We start from the raw sequence: 22,399 nt of genomic DNA, 5'->3' as shown, positions 1-22,399 counted from the left end.
ATGCAGCGACTGCACTGCAGCCGCTGCACCGATCCGCCTGTCGATCTCACGCTCCATCCTTCCCTCACTCGTGAACAAGACCCCGAGATACTTGAACTCCTCCACTTGGGGCAAGGACTCCCCACCCACCTGGAGAGGGCAAGCCACCTTTTTCCGGTCGAGAACCATGGCCTCGGATTTGGAGGTGCTGATTCTCATCCCAGCCGCTTCACACTCGGCTGCAAACCGTCCCAGTGCATGTTGCAGGTCCGGGTTTGATGGAGCCATCAGGACAACATCGTCTGCAAACAGCAGAGATGGAATCCTGTGGTCCCCAAACCGGACACCCTCCGACCCCTGACTGCGCCTAGAAATTCTGTCCATAAAAATTATGAACAGAACCGGTGACAAAGGGCAGCCCTAGCGGAGTCCAACATGCACTGGGAAGAGGTCTGACTTACTGCTCAATGCGAACACAGCTCCTGCTCCGGTCATACAGGGACCGGACAGCCCTGAGCAAAGGGCCCCGGACCCCGTACTCCCGGAGCACCCCCCAAAGGACACCCCGAGGGACACGGTCGAAAGCCTTCTCCAGATCCACAAAGCACATGTGGACTGGTTGGGCAAACTCCCATGAACCCTCGAGCACCCGATGGAGGGTATAGAGCTGGTCCAGTGTTCCACGACCAGGACGAAAACCACTCTGCTCCTCCTGAATCCGAGGTTTGACTATCGGTCGGATTCTCCTCTCCAGTACCTTGGAATAGACCTTACCCGGGAGGCTGAGGAGTGTGATCCCTCTGTAGTTGGAACACACCCTCCGGTCCCCCTTCTTGAACAGAGGGACCACCACCCCGGTCTGCCAGTCCAGAGGCACGGTCCCCGAACGCCACGCGATGTTGCAGAGACGTGTCAACCAAGACAGTCCAGAGACTTTAGGTACTCGGGGCGGATCTCATCCACCCCCGGAGCCCTGCCACCCAAGCTGAAGTCACTGAGGTTGTTTAATGTTAAATGTTGTGGTAAAATTAATGTTATCTTAAAGGCGCAATGGACGATTTTTCGGCGATTTGAGAATGCAGGCGGAAGTGTGCATGTGCACTCCCCCGTGCGGACTGATACAACACACACGTGCGTTTGTTTATTAGCGCAACGGATCACATCGCATCTCTCGTCTCCCGTAGATTTCAGTCTTCTTCTGCGTCAGCTCGAACTGTCTTTCTCCGTCTTCATTTTGCCCTGTACACTGAGGGAACTATATTATGATAGATCAATGCGCGGAAATGTGGGACGATCCGCACGCGGCTGCAGGTGAGCGGTAGGTGCGTTTTATGATTGATACGTGGCAGGACTAATCGTCAGTCCACGCCAAATTTATGCCAAAAAAATCGTCCATTCAACCTGTAATAATCGCTTTATTTTTATTAACGTGGTCCTACCTGGTTAAATAAAGTTTAAAAAAATAAATTAAAAAAAGCAAATCCCAAAACATAAAAAGACCTCAGACGGACACTGTATGATAGGAGGAATGAGTTAAAATGTTAATGTCAGATTAACCTTTAATTTTGATTTCCAATGTCAGACCTGCCTTTTAATTTAAGGCATGTCTGACATGTTTAGATGGGAAAATGTTACTTGCCAGCCTTAAAATTGCATTTGAGCTCAAAAAAAAAAAAGAGTATAATTTCTGGTAAAGTAGGTCTATGTAAGATATCTGTATCTGTAGATAAATGAAAATCGATTGTGGGATAAACTAGTATTTGTCCAGTAAAACCTATCTCAAGATTTCCCTTGATCAAATATGCTAAGCACTGAAATAAATCATGTAAAATACAATTGCAGATGTTTTTTTAGACCAGGCTTTATCATCACTGACATGTATCATTTGCTGAACCCAGTGTGTTTTTCATGTTTTGTTTAATCTAAGTTTCTCCATTGCGTTCACACTGTGTTAGGGTTAGGGTTGTGTTGGTTCAGGTTGTTTTGAAAAGTTCTTCACCTGAAGTAGGATTTATAGTTAGATGTAACACCAAGAAGCGACGCATTTAAATAAAAAACGGGATCGATATTGTTTTTAAGTAACCTTTACTCTCCGGAACAGCAGGCGGCGGTAGAGGGACACTAACGTCTAAAGCAAGAGGAACAAGTTAGATTTAAAAATAAAAACCGGGACATTTTAGTTTAATCGCGGAGAAGACTTTTGTGTAAGTAAATAATTTAATAGATCAATGGTACATAACACGCAAAGGGTTTAGCTAAAGCGATATCTAATCTAAAGTGTAGTTCGTTTTAATGGCCACGCTAGACTTTTCGGCTCCGCTGTTTCACTATTTAGCGCTTTACATCACAAGTGCTCACTGTGTTTGAAGAGTTCGGCTTTATTAAAAACAATCTGGTTTTAAACTCTTGTGTTACAGGAACATGGCTGAGTTGGAGGATTTGTCCAAAAGTATTCATGACAGGCTAGCATCAGTTCATCGCCTGCTGGATCTGTCGGTTGTAGGTAATTCATACTTAACTATTACACAACAGACACTATTTGCTCACAGAGCCACACTCACTCGTAATACTAATGATTGTTTTCTTGTAGATTTGCCTCAGAATAAGATGAAAAAACTTGGTCAAGAGCTGTTTGCCATCGAAGGTCTTGTGGAGGAGTCTGAGAAGCACGTGAGCCGCCAGAGGGACCAACTGCAGCATCTGAAAGTGAGTCACGTGCACAAAACTCACATTTTGAAAAGAATAATACTTGTTGATTTTTTTGTAAGTAGGCCTAATAAGGCTATTGCAATTTTATTTTTAATTTGTGTTTTCAAATCAGGATCCATTTCACAGTGCACCTTTTAAACACGTCCTGGAGCATTAACATTTGGCAGAAGAATAAAATATCTGAGAAATCGGCATCAGGAAAAGGTTTATTGTCATTATCTATGAACAAAAAACTTTTTTCGGCATTAAGGTGCAACATACAACAATTATTAATAATAAGAGTTTCCTAACAAAATAAAAAATAAGCTTGGTTTCAGTTAGTACACAAAATTTCCACACGGTCAGAAATAGTGCTGTAGGTCATAGAAATATGAACAACTAAACAAAGTCAAATCCATCCGTTTGTTGAGGTCTAAACTGAACAGAAGAGGTCCAAACCAAGGGTGTCACACAGACCATATACAAATTAAGACTTAACAGGGACCAAGCCCTGAACTAAACCTGGATTAGATCTATGCAAGTACTAGAACTGGGCCAAACTGACCGACCATCAGGACTAAAGTGGGCTCAAACCAGGACTAAACCAGCGCAAATGTGAACCTTTCTAAACAATCAGTATTGGCACCAGCCATGAAAAAAAAAATGATCTTATCAGTCGATCTCTACAAATGCCATTTCTACTCAAAGATAAATCATGTATGGGAGGTGAAAAGATACTAATTTAAAACTAAAATCAGAAGACTACTATTGGAAACCACAGTTTTTATTATTTTGCTTTGTTTTCATGTGTTTTCAGACACTTGAACAATCATCACAAAAATATTTAGCGGATCTTCGACACCTTCGAGACAACATCCCAGAACATTTGCCTAAGAAAAATATTCAAGTAAAGTGAGTATCAGAACTAGTAACTCATGATGCAGAAGCTATTCATTGAGTCTGTACAATTGAGCTACAGACGCTGTCAATTTAACTGTTATATATGAGCTTAGTATTATGTTAACTGATCATATGCATAGTTGAATACATCATTTTCTTCTATAATTGTAGTGCAAGTGAGCCAGCAAAGGCCCTCGCCAACGCAGAAGAAAACCAGCAAGGGCAGAAGAAGCTCAGAAAGGTTTGCAAGGGGCACATTAAGGAAATTGAGATCATCACCATTCCGGAGTATGAGAACATTCCTCAGTAAGTACTGTAACATGTGCAATGTGCAATACCGTCATATTCATGTGCAATACCATCATATTCATGTGCAATACCATCATATTCATGTGCAATTACTGTCATACTCACAGCAATTAAGGCCATATTCATGTGCATACAACTGATGTAAATAAGAGTGTTTACTTAAGATAAGATATTCCTTTATTGTCCCACATGGGGAAATTTCATTGGTGCAACGCAGGTAGATACAGAGGTAGATACAGAAGAACAGATCACTTATAGGAAGTCTGAAAAACACTTTCAGTAGAAGATCTCCTATAAATAAATAAAAACTCCCATAGACAAATAAATAAATACCATTTCATGTGATCCCGACAGTAATTGCACATGAATATGTGTCACGACAGCACATAGATTGCACATGAATTTCACAGTAATTGCACATGAATTCCAACAGCAATTGCACATACGACAGAATTGCACATCAGTATTAGGTTAGGTCAGTATTGCGACGGGATAACGTGACGATCTCCGGGTAAGACGACTGTTCTCCGCAGTTTCATGAGTTCCTCCTTTGTGGAAACGCGGTACGGCACCGGAGCCGGGGGGCGGGGCCGGAGCCGGGGGGCGAGGCCGGAGCCAAGACACATCGCAACGACACGACGAAAACACTCAATCCAGCCGAATAAAGTCAAAACAAGTTAATTTAAAGCGATTCCAGTGCGTGTCCCGATCGTTCGTGAAGTTCCTCTTTCATATAAACGTGTACATAAACGTGTACCGACGACACGCCGAACTTTAGCGCGGCCGGAGGGCGCGGGGGGGAGGGGGGCTGGTGGGCTCGCTCGGAGCTAGCTCACGTCACAACAACACAACGAACGCAACGAAAAACGCTCAAATCCAGCCGAAAAAAGTCAAAAACAGTTGAATTAAAAAACTATTCCAGCGCGTGTCCCTATCGTACAGTAAAATAGAAAAAATATACTAACTATATTTACAAAATATAGGAGATAAAGCACAATAAGTGTGAGAAAGAAGAGAGAGCGTTTACACCGGGCTGCCAGCTGTACTAGCGCCTTATACTTACCATTAATATTAGTATTATTTAGTCTTATGCTATTTTTTTTTACTTTACTTTATTTTATTATTTTTAATCTTTATCTTTTAATTGTATTTATTTTTTCCTCCATTCCCTATTAAGATATGAAAGGAGTTTTATTAATCAGTTTTTTGTTTTGTTTATAAGAGTTCTTCTATTAAGAGTGTTTTCTTGAACCATCTTTATAATGTGTTTCCACTGTTATTTTTCAAATAATAGATATGAATGTATTTTCCCTGCAGGTATATGAAGGGGAGAGTGTCATATGACCAACTTAATGCTGCTGTGCTTTGCATCAATGCGTCTGTGTCCACTAAATACAAGATACTGCATCAGCCTGTGAAAGCGCTCAACAACCATTCACGCAAGTTACACCAGAGGTTTAAGGAACAGGAGACCAAAGATACAAAAGGTATGAGGAAACAACAGAATGGTGTACAAATCATCGTTTAATTGAACCAACTCTATTTATTTTGAATATGTCTAGGTCAATTCTTCGTTGTTGAAGGTGACATACGCGAATTTACTGAGACGAAGGTCGACAAAAGGTTTCAAGGGATTTTGAACATGCTGCGGCACTGCCAACGCCTCAAGGAGCTACGAGGTGGTGGTATTACGCGCTACGTTCTGTTATAAAATGTTTTTGTGTAAATGTATTTGTACATTTGATTCTTGTCAGCTTATGACTGAAAACTTTAGAAAGGCAACAGTTGTGGGTTAAATGAGACGGAGAAATAAAGACGCGTGCTTGGTTCAGTGGTGCAGTTTAGATTCACTGGTGACAATGTTCCTTTTCTTAATACTTCTTATCTAAATTACATGTGTTCTATTCAAATAATGTGGCTTGTTGAACATCCGCAGAGTCGCAAATAAACCACTTTCAATTCTTTTTATTTGTCTTTATTGTTTCACCAAAAAGTTTGCTGCATAACTACATCCAAAAGCATTCAGTATTGTCATCACTGTGCTCCGTCATTGCTCAAGTGACTACAACGTGACATCATCAGTGCCGCCGTGACATCACAGCGTCATGGCTCAAACGTAGACGACAACATCTGACGGCGTATCCCATCAGCAGTCATCAGTAAAAGCAATTGTCCATAATCCCCCGGAGACGCAATTGCACATTAATTTATAGCATCGCATTCAGTATCTCCTCGATTACCTTCTGAGAAACAGAACCCACCCACTAGCCCTGTCTTGAAGTTTACAATGGAAACAAAGAAAATGTTATTCTGGATGATGGTGAATGTTTGGGTTGAGCCAATAAATAAGCGGACTTGGTATCATTTAAAACGTTAAGCTAATTGTATTGAATAATATAACTTGTACAAAACTTGAAAATAATGTAACGTTTGTGTGACGTTCATAATAATGCAACTGAATTGACCCACAGCTCAGTGAAAGTGGAATATCATGGCTGTAAATCCAGGGGTCCTTGCCATAGCGTCTATGGCACCATCTACAGGCTTAAATATAATTACAGAGTTTAGGCTTTCAATTAGAAAAAGAAAAAAAAAAACACTTGTATAAATGGAAAAACTAAAACATAATTCCAGTATCTTTGCACTGTCCCGATCAGGTCATAAAATATCATTATCATATACTCTCTATACACATTTCCTTCTGAGTAAAGTCATATACTTAAATGGGCTCTCGTCTGGCTTTACATGGCACAAATTATGTTTGCATTTAAAATATACTTGGATGTCAAATATTAATTTAATATCTCATTCTCAGGATATTATCACACAATGTGCTCTAGGTTCTCCACTGTTCCTCCTCAGAAAAATTGAGGGCAGTTGGTTTTGGACATTCTTTTCTTGTAATAATTACCTTTACTAATTTGTATAATGTCTGCATTGGCAGTCAGATTAACCTTTGTGCCATATATCCCTTTACTTGACTGCAAATATAGATGTTTTTTTTAAACTGACTTTACGAAGCCCCTCAGGTTCTCTGTTAAAACACAGCAGTACCCTCACTCTGTCAGTGCTCCACACTATTTGCCTTTATTACTATTCATTCACTCACTTTGCTGCTTATAAACAAGCTGGTTCAGTCGAGACCTGAAAAGTACACATTTGATGTAATGTAGAGCAACCCTCTTCAAAGTGCAAACTAAAAGTTAATAACAAATTTAGGAAACACTTTATCATACTAAATACAATGTACCTACCTCATAAAGTACAATGTAACAACATGTTACATGTTACTACATATTGTTATAGCAACGTGAACTGTAAAATAAAGTGTGACCCAAATGTAACATGTCCTGCACACCCTCCCAAGAAACTTGCATAAAGCTCTCCACTAAATCTCCTGTTATATACAGTAATACATAAAATTATTACAGACTGTGGCCCAGGAAGCCTCAACATCTCAAAACGTTTCCAAAATCCAGTGACTAATGTTCATCAGCACTAAAACAGTAGACAGAGTTCAAGGCAAATGTAGAAGGGGTTTATAGAAACTAAAACAAATCAATTGAAAGCTAAGCCACCAGTGTGTTTTTCTACAACTAAAAAGAGATGATGCCCAGTTATGATTTTGTAAATAAAAAATACCATGTCAATAATGGTTTTGATTAATAATATTTAAATGTGTTTTTGTTTCTAGCTTTAATAGTAAAACTGGTCTAACTCTACACACTGGACAATAAAGTTCTTAAAGCCAGCCAATTTTGAGCTTGTTGGCATCTGAAAAACAAAAAGTAATCAATTGATTACACCATGATGAATTTTGTTGAGTGAAAGAAATGTCTTTTTTTTAAGAAGTACAGAAATGCTATTGGAATCACAGACAACTATAAGCCATCGGGTTCTTTGCATTTTGCCTTAAAATATAACAAGTGAAAGAGAAACACTTCTAGGTCTTTTTACATAATAAAATTAATAATTATTAATGCACAAAAGTAAAAGACAAAGTACACATATATCCAAAAAATCAAGTTGAGACGGTTCAAGACAAGATTTTTTGTTATTTTTCTGGATTTTTTCCATACACATATTAACCAGCGGTAGATGGTCTACATAAGAAAAAGCACAGTTTGGAGTCCAACATCCTGGCTGTGGTGGTCCCAAATACAAATGGTCCGGCCCAGAGAAGAGGTGGACCATAGGCCAATGGCTGATTTATTCCGCCATGTGCTGGGCAGATAATAATCTGTGATAGGCTTTAGACTTTGTGGCCGGGTCAGTCCAGTAGCACGAGGGGCCTGCCAAGTCTACACAGAGTTGGGACTCACAGGCTCAGGAGGAGAGAAAATACAGGAGCAGACAAAAGGGCGGCTGAAGATTGCATCACTAAAGAGAAGCGGTCCAAGGTGTCGGGACAGGGAGTATAGGCTACAACACTTCAGCAAATGGTCTCGAGGTGTCGCGAGTTCTGCTGTAAAATCACAAAAGGCACATAACTCACAGTCAATACATGCAGATGTACATAAATCAATTATTTACAGTACTATTATACTAAAGGAGTCTTACAGGCGCGTCGCTCCACTGACGGGGAAGGTCCTCTGGTTCAGGGGGGTAAGACATCCAGGACGGGCTGCGGTACGATGATGGCGGGGACATGACAAAATAGTTTAGGCATCCGGGCCGGTTGGCTGATATAGCATACACCGCTGTGATTGGGTTTCCTGTCAATAACACAGATGTACGCATGGTTTAGAGTGTATCAAATGAGTGTTAAGATAATATGCAAATTTCAGGTTGTTTTTTGAAGGTGTCCATAGTAACTGACCTGTGGCTGTACCTGAGTATGTACTTATAGACTGATCAACAGTTACAGCGGGGAAGGGGGTTCTGGACAATGGCAGGTAGGGGGCGCCATTGTGTTGAGCCTGCAGCTCAGAGGGCTCAGTCACACGGGGCTTGAGGCTCATGTCAGGAGTGGAACTGTAAAACACAGACAAGAGCAGGGGCGTAACATCAGGCAGTTCAGACAGAACAGCCCCAGGGGCCCCGCCTCTGTCCCAGGGGCCCCGCCTCTGCACAATGTGCCGTCACTGCTGCTCCACGTGACTCCACTAATCTAATGTTTTTATGTTCTGTCCATTGTCATGATTTTAGTCTCTACCCAATCAAAACTGGGCATTGATCATGAGACAAAAGTCAGAGTAAAGTTAACACAATACAATGTTTGCAACAATTATTTACTTATTAAAGCATGTTTATACAGTAACATTGTCCACAGCCACTAACTTTTGCCTCTGGACTGGAGTGAATCTACTTAACATTAACAGATCTACAACATACTATTGACAGTGAAATTCTGTTTTGTGAAACATATTTGTTGCCTTATGTCCCAACAGGGACAGCGAGGAACAAGTAAGTCAGTGAGTAATTAAGTCAGTAAGTAATTAAGTCAGTAAGTAATTAAGTAAGTAAGTAAGTACCCGGTAAGTAGGGTATTACTTAAAGTCAAAACAACCATCATTAAAGAGTGCCAAAGCCTTAGTGGAGGTCTTCAAGTTATTGAATATATTTGTAATTTTTCAGAATCAAATTAAATCATTACACCACAAATTACCATCTTATTTGAAACTTGCATTTCTTTTGCACTCAAATTTAATTGTAGGGTTTTTCAACTACAAAATGTCTTACACATTTTAGCTTGAGGCTGAACTATTGCTCAGTGAACTGACATATTTTAATTTTCACAGTGACATGAACATGAAAAGTCATCAGAATCATCATTGTTTTGATCCTTTGCTGTGCCCAAAAGGCACACTGCATCAGTGACTTCACAGCCCAGAGAAGCTGGATGGTGTCAGGGCGTCAGAGCAGGACCAAGATGCATTGCTCTCTCACTTTGCATACTAATGCGCACAGCAGTCTGCTGTTCCTCCCTCAGCCTCTACAAAAGATAGAGAAGGATGAGCTGACTGACACGCTGCAATCAGCTACAATATGACTTCTGCTTTATCAACACTAATGGTTTTACTGATGTGATTAATCCAAACTAAAACTGTATCCATTTCATTTCTCCCGGTTTCTAAGCTCGTTTTCACAATGGTAAACACATCGTGCCCTTGACTCAACCCTAAAAGACCTGACTGCGTTCATTGTACCATTTCTTTCATTATTTATGTATATATGTATTAAATTAAGAAATAGAAACTGTCAAAATTGTGATGGTTGTAAAAATATACATACATACAAAATACATAATACATAAACTTCGTAATTAGTCTTTTAATTGTTTTATTTGCTCTTGAAATAAATGTTGAATCAAAGCAAAGTTAGCTGCTGCTGGTGAGTTTATTGGGCTTATTTGCGAGAGCTTTTGACCACTAGGTGACAGTGTTGTCCCTTGTATCAGTCTAATACCTGTGCAGTGTAAAGTGCCTAGCAACCCATCCATGTCCACAGCATCCAAGTGAAAGAGCAGCTCAGTTGTCATGATGCAGTCAAACACATGAGCCAGAGAGAGCAGGGCCTTTAAAACGATGAACTTCAGCATTTAAACATAGATATAGTACAGTAAACTAACTCTGGGTCTGATTGGTTGAGCAGCTTCGTGGAGCGATTTTGGAGGCCGTGTGTTGGTATTTGTAGGATACATTTTTTATGAGTCTCATCTTTTTACATAACACACTAACCTGACAGAAAGTGCACAGGAAGTAGACTAAAGAGGGTCATGGCGTTTTGCTTCAGTGAAAATATTTGAACTCAGAGGTTAAGAAAAAAAGTACAAATGTATTGTTACACAAAGCAAAGCCAATATAGCCAATTGTAAAGTGTAATTTGCAACTTGTAAACATTTTTCTAGTATTGCAAGCCAAAAAGTCACGTGTGAATGTTTTGTACCGTCGTATTGAGGTCCCAGGTGGAGGTCTTGAAGGGACCAGGGGAGGAGGTGGAGATCCTATGCCCATGTCAGGCAGCTGGGTGAACCGGAAACCCTGAGGAAAGTGGTGGAATGAACTCTGTCACTAATTCATAAATCAAGATTCACAACGGCATGAATTGAAATGTTTTTAAAGACACCTCAATAAATCAAAGTGAAGGAAATTCTCAACTTGTGTTTATAATAATGTTTGACATAATGTTGTCTTTTCTGCAATCCAAAGAATGTCTTTACAAACAAAAGCTGTCGATCCATTAAGAACCCAGGGTATTTATTTGGTAAGATGAAAAGTACCGGTTTTGGGAGGCTGCATTGGTGCATGTCCTCATAGGGGACGCTCCTCTGTCGGCCACATGGATGGTTCATGGTCCCAGGAGCACTGGTCACCCCGTCATTGTAGTGGCTTACATGGGATGGGTTGTACGCGCTGTGGGCATGGTGATGGTGCCTGTGGAAAAAATAAAAACATAATTCAGAGCATAAAGTACAACATATGCAAAAGAATAGCATAATTGTAAAACATAACTGGAGTTATAAATGAACCACATGGAGGATCAACTCTAGATTCCTGGATTCTATTAATCTAGTTTCAAACTATTTTCTTATTTTAAAACTATATGAACTTGGCTGTTGTTACTTCCTCTGGTTTTCTCTGCACTTCAAAATGCTTCGAGCAGACTTGGGAGTGTGTGGGATTTGAGTTCAGGGCAAGTTCCGGCACAAAACAGAAATCATGAACATTCTGAGAAATATATTTTGAGGAGTGCATAAACGTACTTAGTCGGAGGAGAGGGTGGGTCGCGGTCCGGAGGTGCAAGGCTGAAGGCGTTGCCAAGCAACATATGCATCTGTGTGCGGACCTCGTCAATGGACGGCTGCGAGCTGAGTGTGGAGGAGTCAGAGCCGCGGTGAGCTTTGACTCCCAGGCTGCCGGTGCCAGTGGAGACTCCACCGAAACCCAGAGAACTCATCAGGCGGTCCATGTTTGTCTCCTCAAACGGTTCTGGCTCTCCCTACAGGGCCGACAGGGACGTAAATACAAGCTCCGTGCAGCAACCAAATCACTCACTTTCGATTACAGTAGAATGAAACAAATACAAAATATTTGTACATACATTTGTCAATACAAACTATAACAATAGTTTAAAGCCTATGAGCAAATATAATGGTAATGCATAATGACACTCAACAGTGTGTGTGCGTGCGTGCGTCTGTGTGTGTGTGTGTGTGTGTGAGTGTGTGTGTGTGCGCATGCATGCGTGTATATTGTTTATTTTATTTAGTTTATTATATATATATATATATATATATATATATATATAATAAACGAAATATATAACTAAATATATATATATATATATATATATATATATATATATATATATATATATATATATATTTTTTTTTTTATCAGTTCATTGATAAACACTCCAGGGCTCAGACAGTAAATGGTCTTGTGTCGTGTGCATATTAATTTGAAACAAAACAATGATTATCCATCTGCATAGACAGCATAAGCACAACTCTAATGGACTGCAGGAAATAGGAATGCGTTGGCACGGTAACGATCCATTATTGACTTTCAAATGGATGTTCCAGGGGTTTTGGGTGAAGTCCAGTTACTGCCTGCTGGACCCAGTTAAATGGACAAAATCAGAAATAAACTTTTTACAGGTGTTTATTCATGTTTAGTATAATGACCTCTTTCTAATTTACTGGCATCTCAATAATGCTTTGTGGAAAATAAAGAATGAATATTGCTAAAATGCAGACCTTTGTCGTAATGCGATGTGCATCTGTGAACTTGCCTTTGGATTGTTTCATGGCAAAGTCCAAGATAATCACTGGGGAAAGCGGCTCTTCCACCATCAGAGGTTGTGTCATCTAACGCTTCATTAAACTAGAACACAAACCTTCCCCCTCAGTATCAGTGTGTGCCCCCTGCTCTCTGCAGAAACTTATTTTTTTTTCATGTTAATTAATTAAAAACATAACAATAATGTCCCTAATGATCAAAAGTCTAAAGTGGAGTGTAAACAAATTACATTTTAATGGGGCCAGTCAGTCACCACACTTTTTAATGCTAATCATTTTTTAGCTCTTGGTTGCTATTTGTCAAAAATATGAATGTGTGTACGGTAATGTCACTATGTATTTCTGGTATATACAAACAAACGCACAATCCTTCCTAATTGCAGGTTTTTTCCATTTACGGTAATTTTGGTACACACAGGACCATTAGGCCCCATCCAGCCTCCCATCTGAATCATTAACATTCAGCGTGGAGGCAGATGCTGTGACTGTGGCGCAGGAGAGATTTCACACACATTGAGCACTTTCTTTTTTCTCCCTTTCTTCTCAGCTTCCATTGCTTCTCATTCTGTGGCTGCCTCAGTAATTACTCAAACTTTAATATTTCTTCTTTTTATGGTTTTGAGGAGCTCCCTTCAGGTTCAGCTTAAGGTCATCGGTAAAAGCTTGAGGTATAACCTCAACATATCAGAAAGTGAAGGAAGGTATAAGGTATAAGAAGAAAGGATGAAACCAGGCACAGACAGAGGATTATCCCATTGAATGGTGTTAAAGCTTGTATGGATTACTTTGCCACACACACATCAGGATCAACATGACATGAACAAGGGAACAGTTTGTTTACATTTGTTTGAGTTTGTAGTGTTGGATATGAGCAGAACTGAAGATTACCAATTTTCAAAAGTAATAAAAACAATGTGGAATGTATCCCAGACTTACATCATAGCCGTTATTGCGTATGCCTCTCCTGGACCTCTCTCTGAGCACAAGCAGGTCCATCTCAGTCTCCACAGGGCTGGGGCTGCTCAGCGACTGCCTGCTCCAGTACGTGGGCTCCCGCGGGTGAGAGTACCTAGCAGACACCATTAACAGACATTAGATGATTAGGTTTGTGAATATGAAATATTTTTGTTCAAAACCAATGGAACAGTAATTCCTAAATTGCTATCTTTATAAACTATAGTAAATATAGTATTTAAGATAAGATAAGATAAGATATTCCTTTATTGTCCCACATGGGGAAATTTCATTGGTGCAACGCAGGTAGATACAAATGTAGATACAGAAGAACAGATCACTTATAGGAAGTCTGAAAAACACTTTCAGTAGAAGATCTCCTATAAATAAATAAAAACTTCCATTTTGAGTTTGACCATATAGTCAGGTCCATAGCCATAACCCCATAACAATAATTTAGTAATTTGAAAGTGTTTTTTTTTTTCATAAGAATAAAGGCATAATCATTTGCACAGTGTCTCTCTGTGTGTTGCTAAGCAACTCTGTTCTAGCCCATACAGCAGCATCTCAGACTATGAGTGAAAATGCATTTAAAAGAAACCTTTCACTATTATTGATTATTAACAACCAAAAAATAAAAAGCATTGTTCAATACCAGGCAACACTTTCTCCAATGTTTATTTATTTTTAATTTTTTTGGCCCAAAGGCTTTATTTATTGGGGATGAGAGAGATTATCGGAGTCGGGCCTGGCATATGTGTGCTGTGCCTTAACCATTGGACCACCGGGCAGCACGTGTCCCACGTTTAATGCACTTGATGCATTGCACATTTTCTCTTGGCACAGCATATTTAATTGGGTTTTAAGTTGTTAGATGTTGTTACAATAGTTTTTTGTTGTTCCATTGACATGAAAATGTGAACGAAATACTCAGTTTAAATATCAAAGCACAAAATAAAAATGCTCAGACCTCTTGTGGCAGCCGGCGAACGAGGCCCTCTTCTCCTCTGCCGTCATGGGCTCCTTCAGTCCGTTGCAGCTGTACTGGCGTCGGCTGTAGCCATGGCTGCCGCTCTCAGACAAGGAGAACTCGCCGTAGCCCTTTCTCCTCGGCTTCTGCCGCAGTTTGTTTCTGTAGTGCTCAATGTCAGACTTCGGCTTCAGCCCACTGTGGTTTACCTTCAGTTATAAAACATTGGTAATTCATTTTTTTTTTTTTACATAACATTGACTGTTCTTTTTATGTTAAATCATAAATATTAAAATAAATAATTATAAAATATACAGTGTACAATTATAATTATATCTGATAATATTTCTGAGAGTTGGGGCAATGACATTAAGAAAATGTTGGGCAGATTCTACAAAAAAGAAAAATTTGTAGTAACATTTATGCACAATAGTGTCATAAACGAGAAGCTCACAGTAAAACCATCTGGTAATTCCCCCGTTCCATGTCATGCAATTAAAAGTACATTATGTGCTTGCAGAAGATAAAAATGAGTAGATAACAGTGATTCTGATTTTCTTAATACCTCACTTCACAGATCTTTTTAGCCCTGTGGTAAAGTACCTTTTTTGCTCTCTGATGTGCAGCAGGAAAGTGAAAGCTAATTCATCATTAACTGTGCTCTTTCCCACCAGGGGCTCAACCAAGACATAAAAACATGTAAAACACAGACTAACTCAAAGCCGGAGTCTCTGTTCAAGTCAGGATTTATCTATTAAATCTCAATAGAGTCTGTCCAGTGTTATTTAACTTGCTCCTCAAAATACCAGTGTGTGCCAGATGCTCCGGGTCACTCAAATATGTTTTAGTTAAATCAAATATAAAGGGTAAAGAAGTGACTTAAAGTGGGTTTTCTATTGACCAGTGTGTAACTTGAAATGATGTGGTTTTAACTTGTCAAGTGTGTGTATCTAGACTTACATCTCCATTTGGTAGCACTGAGTCCTGGCTGTGGGACGATGATGTGGGATAGGAGTAGGTGGGCTGAGCAGTCATGGGCTTGATGGTGATGAGACGAAGAGAACTGGAATGATCGTCATAAGGGTCTAAAAGAAGAAGCAAGAATACAAATGTAAGGACAGTTCAAAATACAAAGGGCAATATGAAGTAGTGAATAAAACAGTGCAGACCCATTAAAGTTTGTGAACAATGAACAATTGATTGAGTCATAATTTGAGCTGGGCAAGGGCCTATATTACTTCATGGGATATCCATTTTTTTTTTTTTTTAAAAGAAATATCCAAACCTATCATCATTTGTTAAAGATTTGCTCCACAAACCTGTCATATTAATCTTATAACTTAAATTCCGTTCAGTTAACTTTCTGAGGCTATTGTGAAAGCATAATTTCACTTTTGTTTATTAGACACTGAACTGCTGTTTTTGTGTATGTTTATAGGCAACATTTGAGGACCATTTTGTTGTGATATTAGTTTATCAAATGTATTCAAATGTATTGTGGTGTTTTGTGTTTTGCCTCCATTATGGAAGCATGATCATTCTGAAGATATTGGATGTCAAAGGGTCTATTAGTTTAATGATTTATAAGACATATGCATTGAGAAATCGTTATCTTCTTTCATATTCATTTTTCATCATCTTGTGTCGGAGCTTCACAAATTAATTTGTAACAAGTGTGGCTTGTTTTAATGTAAAGCAATAGCCATAAACATTTCATCTGGTCTTTCTGTGCAGAGTCTCTATGGTGCCGGGAGGAGCAGATGGAGCGTGTTGTCTTGTCCTGGCTCTGAGTCACTGCTGACATCATATGGACATCGCTTTATTGTGGGGCCACAGAAGGTTGTCATTAGCTTAGTCCCTGTTCGCCTCAATTGGCCACTTTTAGATGTATTGTAAGATGTAAGTCTCGATGTGACAGCTAAAGTCAGAGGCTGAGAAACGCAATTGAAATGCACATCGATGCATGTAGACAATATTGTGAACAGCTAGATTTAAGACATCCTTGCTGAAACTTTTTATTAACTGGCACGTTTTATGTAACCTTTTCATGGAATGAAATAGCTCTATCTGAATTCACACTAGGTGTTTGTTTGTGCTAAACCAAAGGGGGTTTGCTATCATTTCTTTCAAGAGGGCACAATTGCTTGTTTTTCTGATAGACATTTTAATCTTTCATTTTCTTGAACATGGCACCACATTCTAATCTCATCTGTTTTTGAAGTAATTAAATCATCTGCTTGCATAAACTCAACAGATCGCAGGGACTACCGTGGTTTGAGATGAAAAATGTCAGCGATCAGCGATGTCAGCATTGTCAAAACTCAGGGTCATGTTTCCACGGGGATCAGGGAAACTCTGAGCTACTACAGGTACCGATGACACTCACAAATAATGGCTACGCGTTTGTGGTTGTTAAACTGCATAATATTTAGTTTTTTTTCTTATCTAATGACACGTATTTAGTGATTTGGCAGATCACTAACAAATGGTCATCTAGATCAAAATAATACACAATACATGTATCCAGGTTTGGAACTGGCACACTGATTAACTTTTATTTTAATTACAGTTGCTAGTATTAAAACATTGATATAAAAGTATTGTCACTCAATTTTAAAACTGAATCTGAATGATTTTTGTTATTAGTTCCAACCATCATTCAGCATGGCTGGTTATTCTTGCTGAATACAGATTTTTCATAAACATGATGAAATTTACTTCATCATTACTGTTATTACATCTTTCAATGACTTGGTATTGTGTTAATATTGTTTCAGTTTCAGTTCTTTAATAAGAGTACCGTACATGTAAAGAATGAATGCATTGTTAATATATATATATATATATATATATATATATATATATATATATATATATATATATATATGGCTCAACAGAATAACTACAAACATCTAGATAAAAGACAATGTGGCCATACAAATAATGGAAACCACATTGTGTCCAAATGTCTTTGTTTCCCTCATAAAATGAATCTCACACATTTTCAGTAAGTCACTGCTCTAATGCACGGCCATATGCTCTGAGTTGAGCAGGTGTAAATGCGGCTGACCACTGTCACCACTGTCAGAACATTCTCCTCTCACTTCCTCGTATCACTGTGACTCAGCTACAATTTAACTTGATATAATGAATCAGCTCTCAAAATGATAAGTCTTTTCATCCTGTGTTATTGTTTTTTTAAATCAAGACATTTCGACTCTCATTCTGAAGTTATTTTCAATCGGATGGTACTGGCCTGAGAAACCAGAGTTTATACTATCTTGGAGTGACGTTTGATGGAGATATGTTTCTTGAACATAATTCCAAACAACTAATAAACAACTGTTGTACTATCTAAACAAGACTACAGCAGCAACTTCTTCAACTGAGAGTTGACTCGCCTGGAGAATGAGTCCAAAGTTTGAATGCATCATATGGACCCTAACCCTAACCCTAACCCTAACCCTGACCCTGACCCTGACCCTAACCCTAACCCATATCACACCTATTCTAAAATATCTTCATTGGCTCCCTGTTATGTATCGTGTCCTAAACAGAATAAGATCTTCCTGACTCTCTTGCACCACCATTGAGCACCTGATTAGCAGTGTGAGATACTGTTGTAAACAGATTATACTTCTATTCAATATAAGGAAAAATCAGGCCCTCCAAGCGATTTAATCTAGTTTAATCTTGGTTTAGTTTTGTTTAAAATCTGCTGTAGACCTGTTTTGATTAAAAGTTAGGGCATGGCAATGTCCCCGGGTCCCCTGTCCTTAGACCCTCCTTTTCGGCCAGGAAAAACTACAAAACCAGCTGAAGCTTTAACCCCTCATTCTGCTCAAAGAGGAATTGGATGGCAGTTGAATCACCTTAATTCCAAAAACAGTGTTTAGATGACTACCTTTGAAACCTTTTCTACCTCAGACCATTCCTGGACAAATGAGGGATAACACTGACTCTGCAGCCTAAGTTCTTGGACCCTGATATGATACCAGTCTGGCTCCTTCACTTCTGTTTTGGGCTTATGTACAGCTGACAGTCTTTTGCCTCGCAGCCCTTCCTCTGCTGATAATCTCCTCCTCACCGCTCCTCTTGTGCAGCTCCTCCTTGCCGCTCTTGTTGATGCTGCCGTTGGTGGTTCTGCGGGCTGTGGAGCTCTTGCTGGTGTTCAGTTTCCCGGAGCCATTACTCGAGACAGAGCCATCCTCTTCGCTTGGTAACCGTCTGTAGTAGCCATAGCAACAGAGACAGAGGGGAAAAGAGGACAGGACAAGGTTTGTGAGTCTGGGCTTGTACACAAAGCACAACACGCACTGGCACCACCACCATCATTATGCTGAATTATTGTAATCTTTCAAAGTGTCAATAACATTGGTACAAAAGCATGATTAGGTACCAGCACCAGAAAAAAATGACACTTGCCTCAAGAAGTATTTAGAAAAATGTATTGTACATGCATGTAACACATATTTTCACTCTCAATTTGCGGATAGGACAGGTAGACGTATAGCCAACAAATAGAATTGACATTAAAATAACTCTGGTTAAATTGTGGTTATGCTTTTGGTCACTTAGTCAACTAATCGGTCAACGGCATTAGTCTGCATATCTTTTGGAATACAAGGATTAATATGGGCAGAAAAGAGAGGGCTTGAAGTTAGTTAAATTTTGAGTGTGATAGAATCTGCATTTTTATAATCCATGAAAACGTTGTTATCTATTTTACGTTTGTTTGTGCCATTCTCATGATGTTTAGGTCAAATACATGGTCAAATCATAGATAGAGTTGATAAACACCAGCCAAACCTTGCCCCTTTTGGTTAAAAAAAATCAGAACGGTGAGCATGTCTTTAATTTATTTACCGTAGTTGAATTCAGCCATAAAATGGAATCTCACACTGATAAAGTTCACTAGAAAATACATGTATTTCCATGCTCCTGACTCGTGGATCTAGTCATGGACAAACACAGAAAGCCTGCAGCAAGTCCACAGAATGACAGGCTCCTCTACAGGTGGAGGCAGGAAAACAACTACAAGAGAGAGACAGTGAGAGAGAGAGAGAGGAAGAGAGAGAGAGACAGTGAGAAGAGAGAGAGAGAGAGACAGTGAGAAGAGAGAGAGACAGTGAGAAGAGAGAGAGAGACAGTGAGAAGAGAGAGAGACAGTGAGGAGAGAGAGACAGTGAGAAGAGAGAGAGACAGTGAGAAGAGAGAGAGACAGTGAGAAGAGAGAGAGAGAGACAGTGAGAAGAGAGAGAGACAGTGAGAAGAGAGAGAGAGACAGTGAGAAGAGAGAGAGACAGTGAGGAGAGAGAGACAGTGAGAAGAGAGAGAGACAGTGAGAAGAGAGAGAGACAGTGAGAAGAGAGAGAGAGAGAGAGTGAGAAGAGAGAGAGACAGTGAGAAGAGAGAGAGAGAGAGACAGTGAGAAGAGAGAGAGAGAGACAGTGAGAAGAGAGAGAGAGAGAGACAGTGAGAGAGAGAGAGAGGAAGAGAGAGAGAGACAGTGAGAAGAGAGAGAGAGACAGTGAGAAGAGAGAGAGACAGTGAGAAGAGAGAGAGAGACAGTGAGAAGAGAGAGAGACAGTGAGGAGAGAGAGACAGTGAGAAGAGAGAGAGACAGTGAGAAGAGAGAGAGACAGTGAGAAGAGAGAGAGAGAGACAGTGAGAAGAGAGAGAGACAGTGAGAAGAGAGAGAGAGAGAGACAGTGAGAAGAGAGAGAGAGAGACAGTGAGAAGAGAGAGAGAGAGAGAGAGAGAGAGACAGTGAGAAGAGAGAGAGAGACAGTGAGAAGAGAGAGAGACAGTGAGAGAGAGAGAGAGGAAGAGAGAGAGAGACAGTGAGAAGAGAGAGAGACAGTGAGAAGAGAGAGAGAGACAGTGAGAAGAGAGAGAGAGAGAGAGACAGTGAGAAGAGAGAGAGAGAGAGAGAGAGACAGTGAGAAGAGAGAGAGACAGTGAGAAGAGAGAGAGAGAGAGACAGTGAGAAGAGAGAGAGAGAGAGAGACAGTGAGAAGAGAGAGAGACAGTGAGAAGAGAGAGAGAGAGAGAGAGAGACAGTGAGAGAGAGAGAGAGGAAGAGAGAGAGAGACAGTGAGAAGAGAGAGAGAGAGACAGAGAGAGACAGAGAGAGAGAGAGAGAGAGAGAGAGAGAGAGACAGAGAGAGAGACAGAGAGACAGAGAGAGAGACAGAGAGACAGAGAGAGAGAGAGAGAGAGAGACAGAGAGAGAGAGAGAGAGAGAGAGAGAGAGAGAGAGAGAGAAAGAGAGAGAGTGAGAGAAAGAGAGAGAGAGCCACGAGGTATTTGGCACTGGCAGCAGTCAATGTCCGGTCAAGTCATCTTGAATCGGGCAATGAACCAAAACAACCTCTGAATGTCTGGAAATGAGGAATGCACTTTTTCCTCATTTCAGTCCTTTCAATTCATATATATAAGTCCTACAGTGTGTTTTCTTAGCAGGGTTGTTGATAAGTAGTTCAAACACAGATTTTTTGGTTTTCATAAAAAAAAAAAAAAAAAAAAAAGAAACATTAGGTGGAAATAGTTTTCCCTTCTCTTGTTTTCCTTTACTGAAGCCAATCATATACTTCAGGCTTCATGCGAAAACTATATTTTCTGCACACTTCTGCTATATCCTTGTGCACAGAGGCCGTGTAACAAGAGGCCGTTCCTCTTGTTAGCCTTGTAATTAGCATTCTGTTTGCACCTTTCTCATGCTCCGCACACATGAGAATAATGTGCTGGAATAATTGCAGTGGTTATGAAAGCTGTTCCACTTGTTACATGCTCAACAAACGAGTGGTTTGAAATGAAGCAAAAATGATTGCATTGTGTTGAGACAAAAGCTTCAGAATTAGCATGAGTAGACAAGAGCAAGAACTTAATCTAAAATGATTATTTTCATTCATGACACAAGTCTTTAAAATGTTAATGACAAGCTAATAATTTGTTTGAGGCTGGCTCACATGATCTACCCCCTTTTTAACAGAGCCATGTACAAATAAAGGCTTTTTAACTACCAACAAGAGCCGTTTTCTATCTTACTGGCACCATCCACCAGATAAAAAACAGATTAGGATATATTCTATTATTGTTCTATTTAGTTCTAAATGTTTTGATCCCTTAAAATAAAGGGAGTGTCTGCAGTGCCGCGGCGCGCGGCCGAAAAAGCCATGTTATTTTTGTGCCGGCCTCCTGAAACTGCGCCGCTATTTGACCGCGGTTTAGCGCCGTTTTAGACCGCGCCGGGTTAAGGTTAGGGTTAGGGTTAAGGTTAGGGTTAGGGTTAAGGTTAGGGTTAGGGTTAGAGTTGGGGTTAAGGTTAGGGTTAAGGTTGGGGTTAAGGTTAGGGTTAGGGTTAGAGTTAGGGTTAAGGTTAAGGTTAAGGTTAAGGTTAAGGTTAAGGTTAGGGTTAGGGTTAGGGTTAAGGTTAGGGTTAAGGTTAGGGTTAGGGTTAAGGTTAGGGTTAGGGTTAAGGTTAGGGTTAGGGTTAGAGTTGGGGTTAAGGTTAGGGTTAAGGTTGGGGTTAAGGTTAGGGTTAGGGTTAAGGTTAGGGTTAGAGTTGGGGTTAAGGTTAGGGTTAGGGTTAAGGTTAGGGTTAGGGTTAGGGTTAAGGTTAGGGTTAAGGTTAGGGTTACGGTTAAGGTTAGGGTTAGGGTTAGAGTTGGGGTTAAGGTTAGGGTTAAGGTTGGGGTTAAGGTTAGGGTTAGGGTTAAGGTTAGGGTTAGAGTTGGGGTTAAGGTTAGGGTTAAGGTTAGGGTTAGGGTTAGGGTTAAGGTTAGGGTTAGGGTTAAGGTTAGGGTTAGGGTTAGAGTTGGGGTTAAGGTTAGGGTTAAGGTTAAGGTTAGGGT

At 40.0% G+C, this 22,399-nt stretch overlaps 2 protein-coding genes across 3 annotated transcripts in view; one reads left to right on the top strand and one right to left on the bottom strand.

Annotated features, from left to right (window-relative positions):
- Positions 1 to 2,114: 2,114 nt before the first annotated feature.
- On the top strand, positions 2,115 to 5,607 carry ska1 (spindle and kinetochore associated complex subunit 1). Its single transcript, XM_072435246.1, has 7 exons — positions 2,115 to 2,183; positions 2,397 to 2,482; positions 2,570 to 2,685; positions 3,485 to 3,579; positions 3,739 to 3,873; positions 5,194 to 5,363; positions 5,439 to 5,607. Exons 2-7 carry the CDS (start codon positions 2,401 to 2,403, stop codon positions 5,585 to 5,587), a joined length of 747 nt encoding a protein of 248 aa, XP_072291347.1. The 5' UTR covers positions 2,115 to 2,183; positions 2,397 to 2,400; the 3' UTR covers positions 5,588 to 5,607.
- A 1,331-nt stretch (positions 5,608 to 6,938) lies between these two features.
- The window catches only part of LOC140348610 (UPF0606 protein KIAA1549L-like), a 77,375-nt gene continuing 61,914 nt past the window's right edge, over positions 6,939 to 22,399 (bottom strand). For both annotated transcript variants that reach the window (XM_072434594.1, XM_072434595.1), the window contains 10 exons: positions 18,631 to 18,770; positions 15,504 to 15,628; positions 14,544 to 14,752; positions 13,556 to 13,688; positions 11,582 to 11,817; positions 11,099 to 11,252; positions 10,765 to 10,859; positions 8,696 to 8,850; positions 8,437 to 8,591; positions 6,939 to 8,341 (listed from right to left, as the gene is read on the bottom strand). In XM_072434594.1, coding sequence (XP_072290695.1) covers positions 8,309 to 8,341; positions 8,437 to 8,591; positions 8,696 to 8,850; positions 10,765 to 10,859; positions 11,099 to 11,252; positions 11,582 to 11,817; positions 13,556 to 13,688; positions 14,544 to 14,752; positions 15,504 to 15,628; positions 18,631 to 18,770 — 1,435 coding nt within the window. In that variant the 3' untranslated portion in view covers positions 6,939 to 8,308. The remainder of the gene's footprint in view (positions 8,342 to 8,436; positions 8,592 to 8,695; positions 8,851 to 10,764; positions 10,860 to 11,098; positions 11,253 to 11,581; positions 11,818 to 13,555; positions 13,689 to 14,543; positions 14,753 to 15,503; positions 15,629 to 18,630; positions 18,771 to 22,399) is intronic.

The sequence above is a fragment of the Eucyclogobius newberryi genome, unplaced genomic scaffold, assembly GCF_026437365.1.
Source record: "Eucyclogobius newberryi isolate DKJ021-1_F unplaced genomic scaffold, fEucNew1.0.hap1 SCAF_7, whole genome shotgun sequence".
Lineage (NCBI taxonomy): Eukaryota > Metazoa > Chordata > Actinopteri > Gobiiformes > Gobiidae > Eucyclogobius > Eucyclogobius newberryi.
The sequence above is the reverse complement of the archived record's forward strand: the minus strand, read 5'-3'. Positions and strand labels throughout refer to the sequence as shown.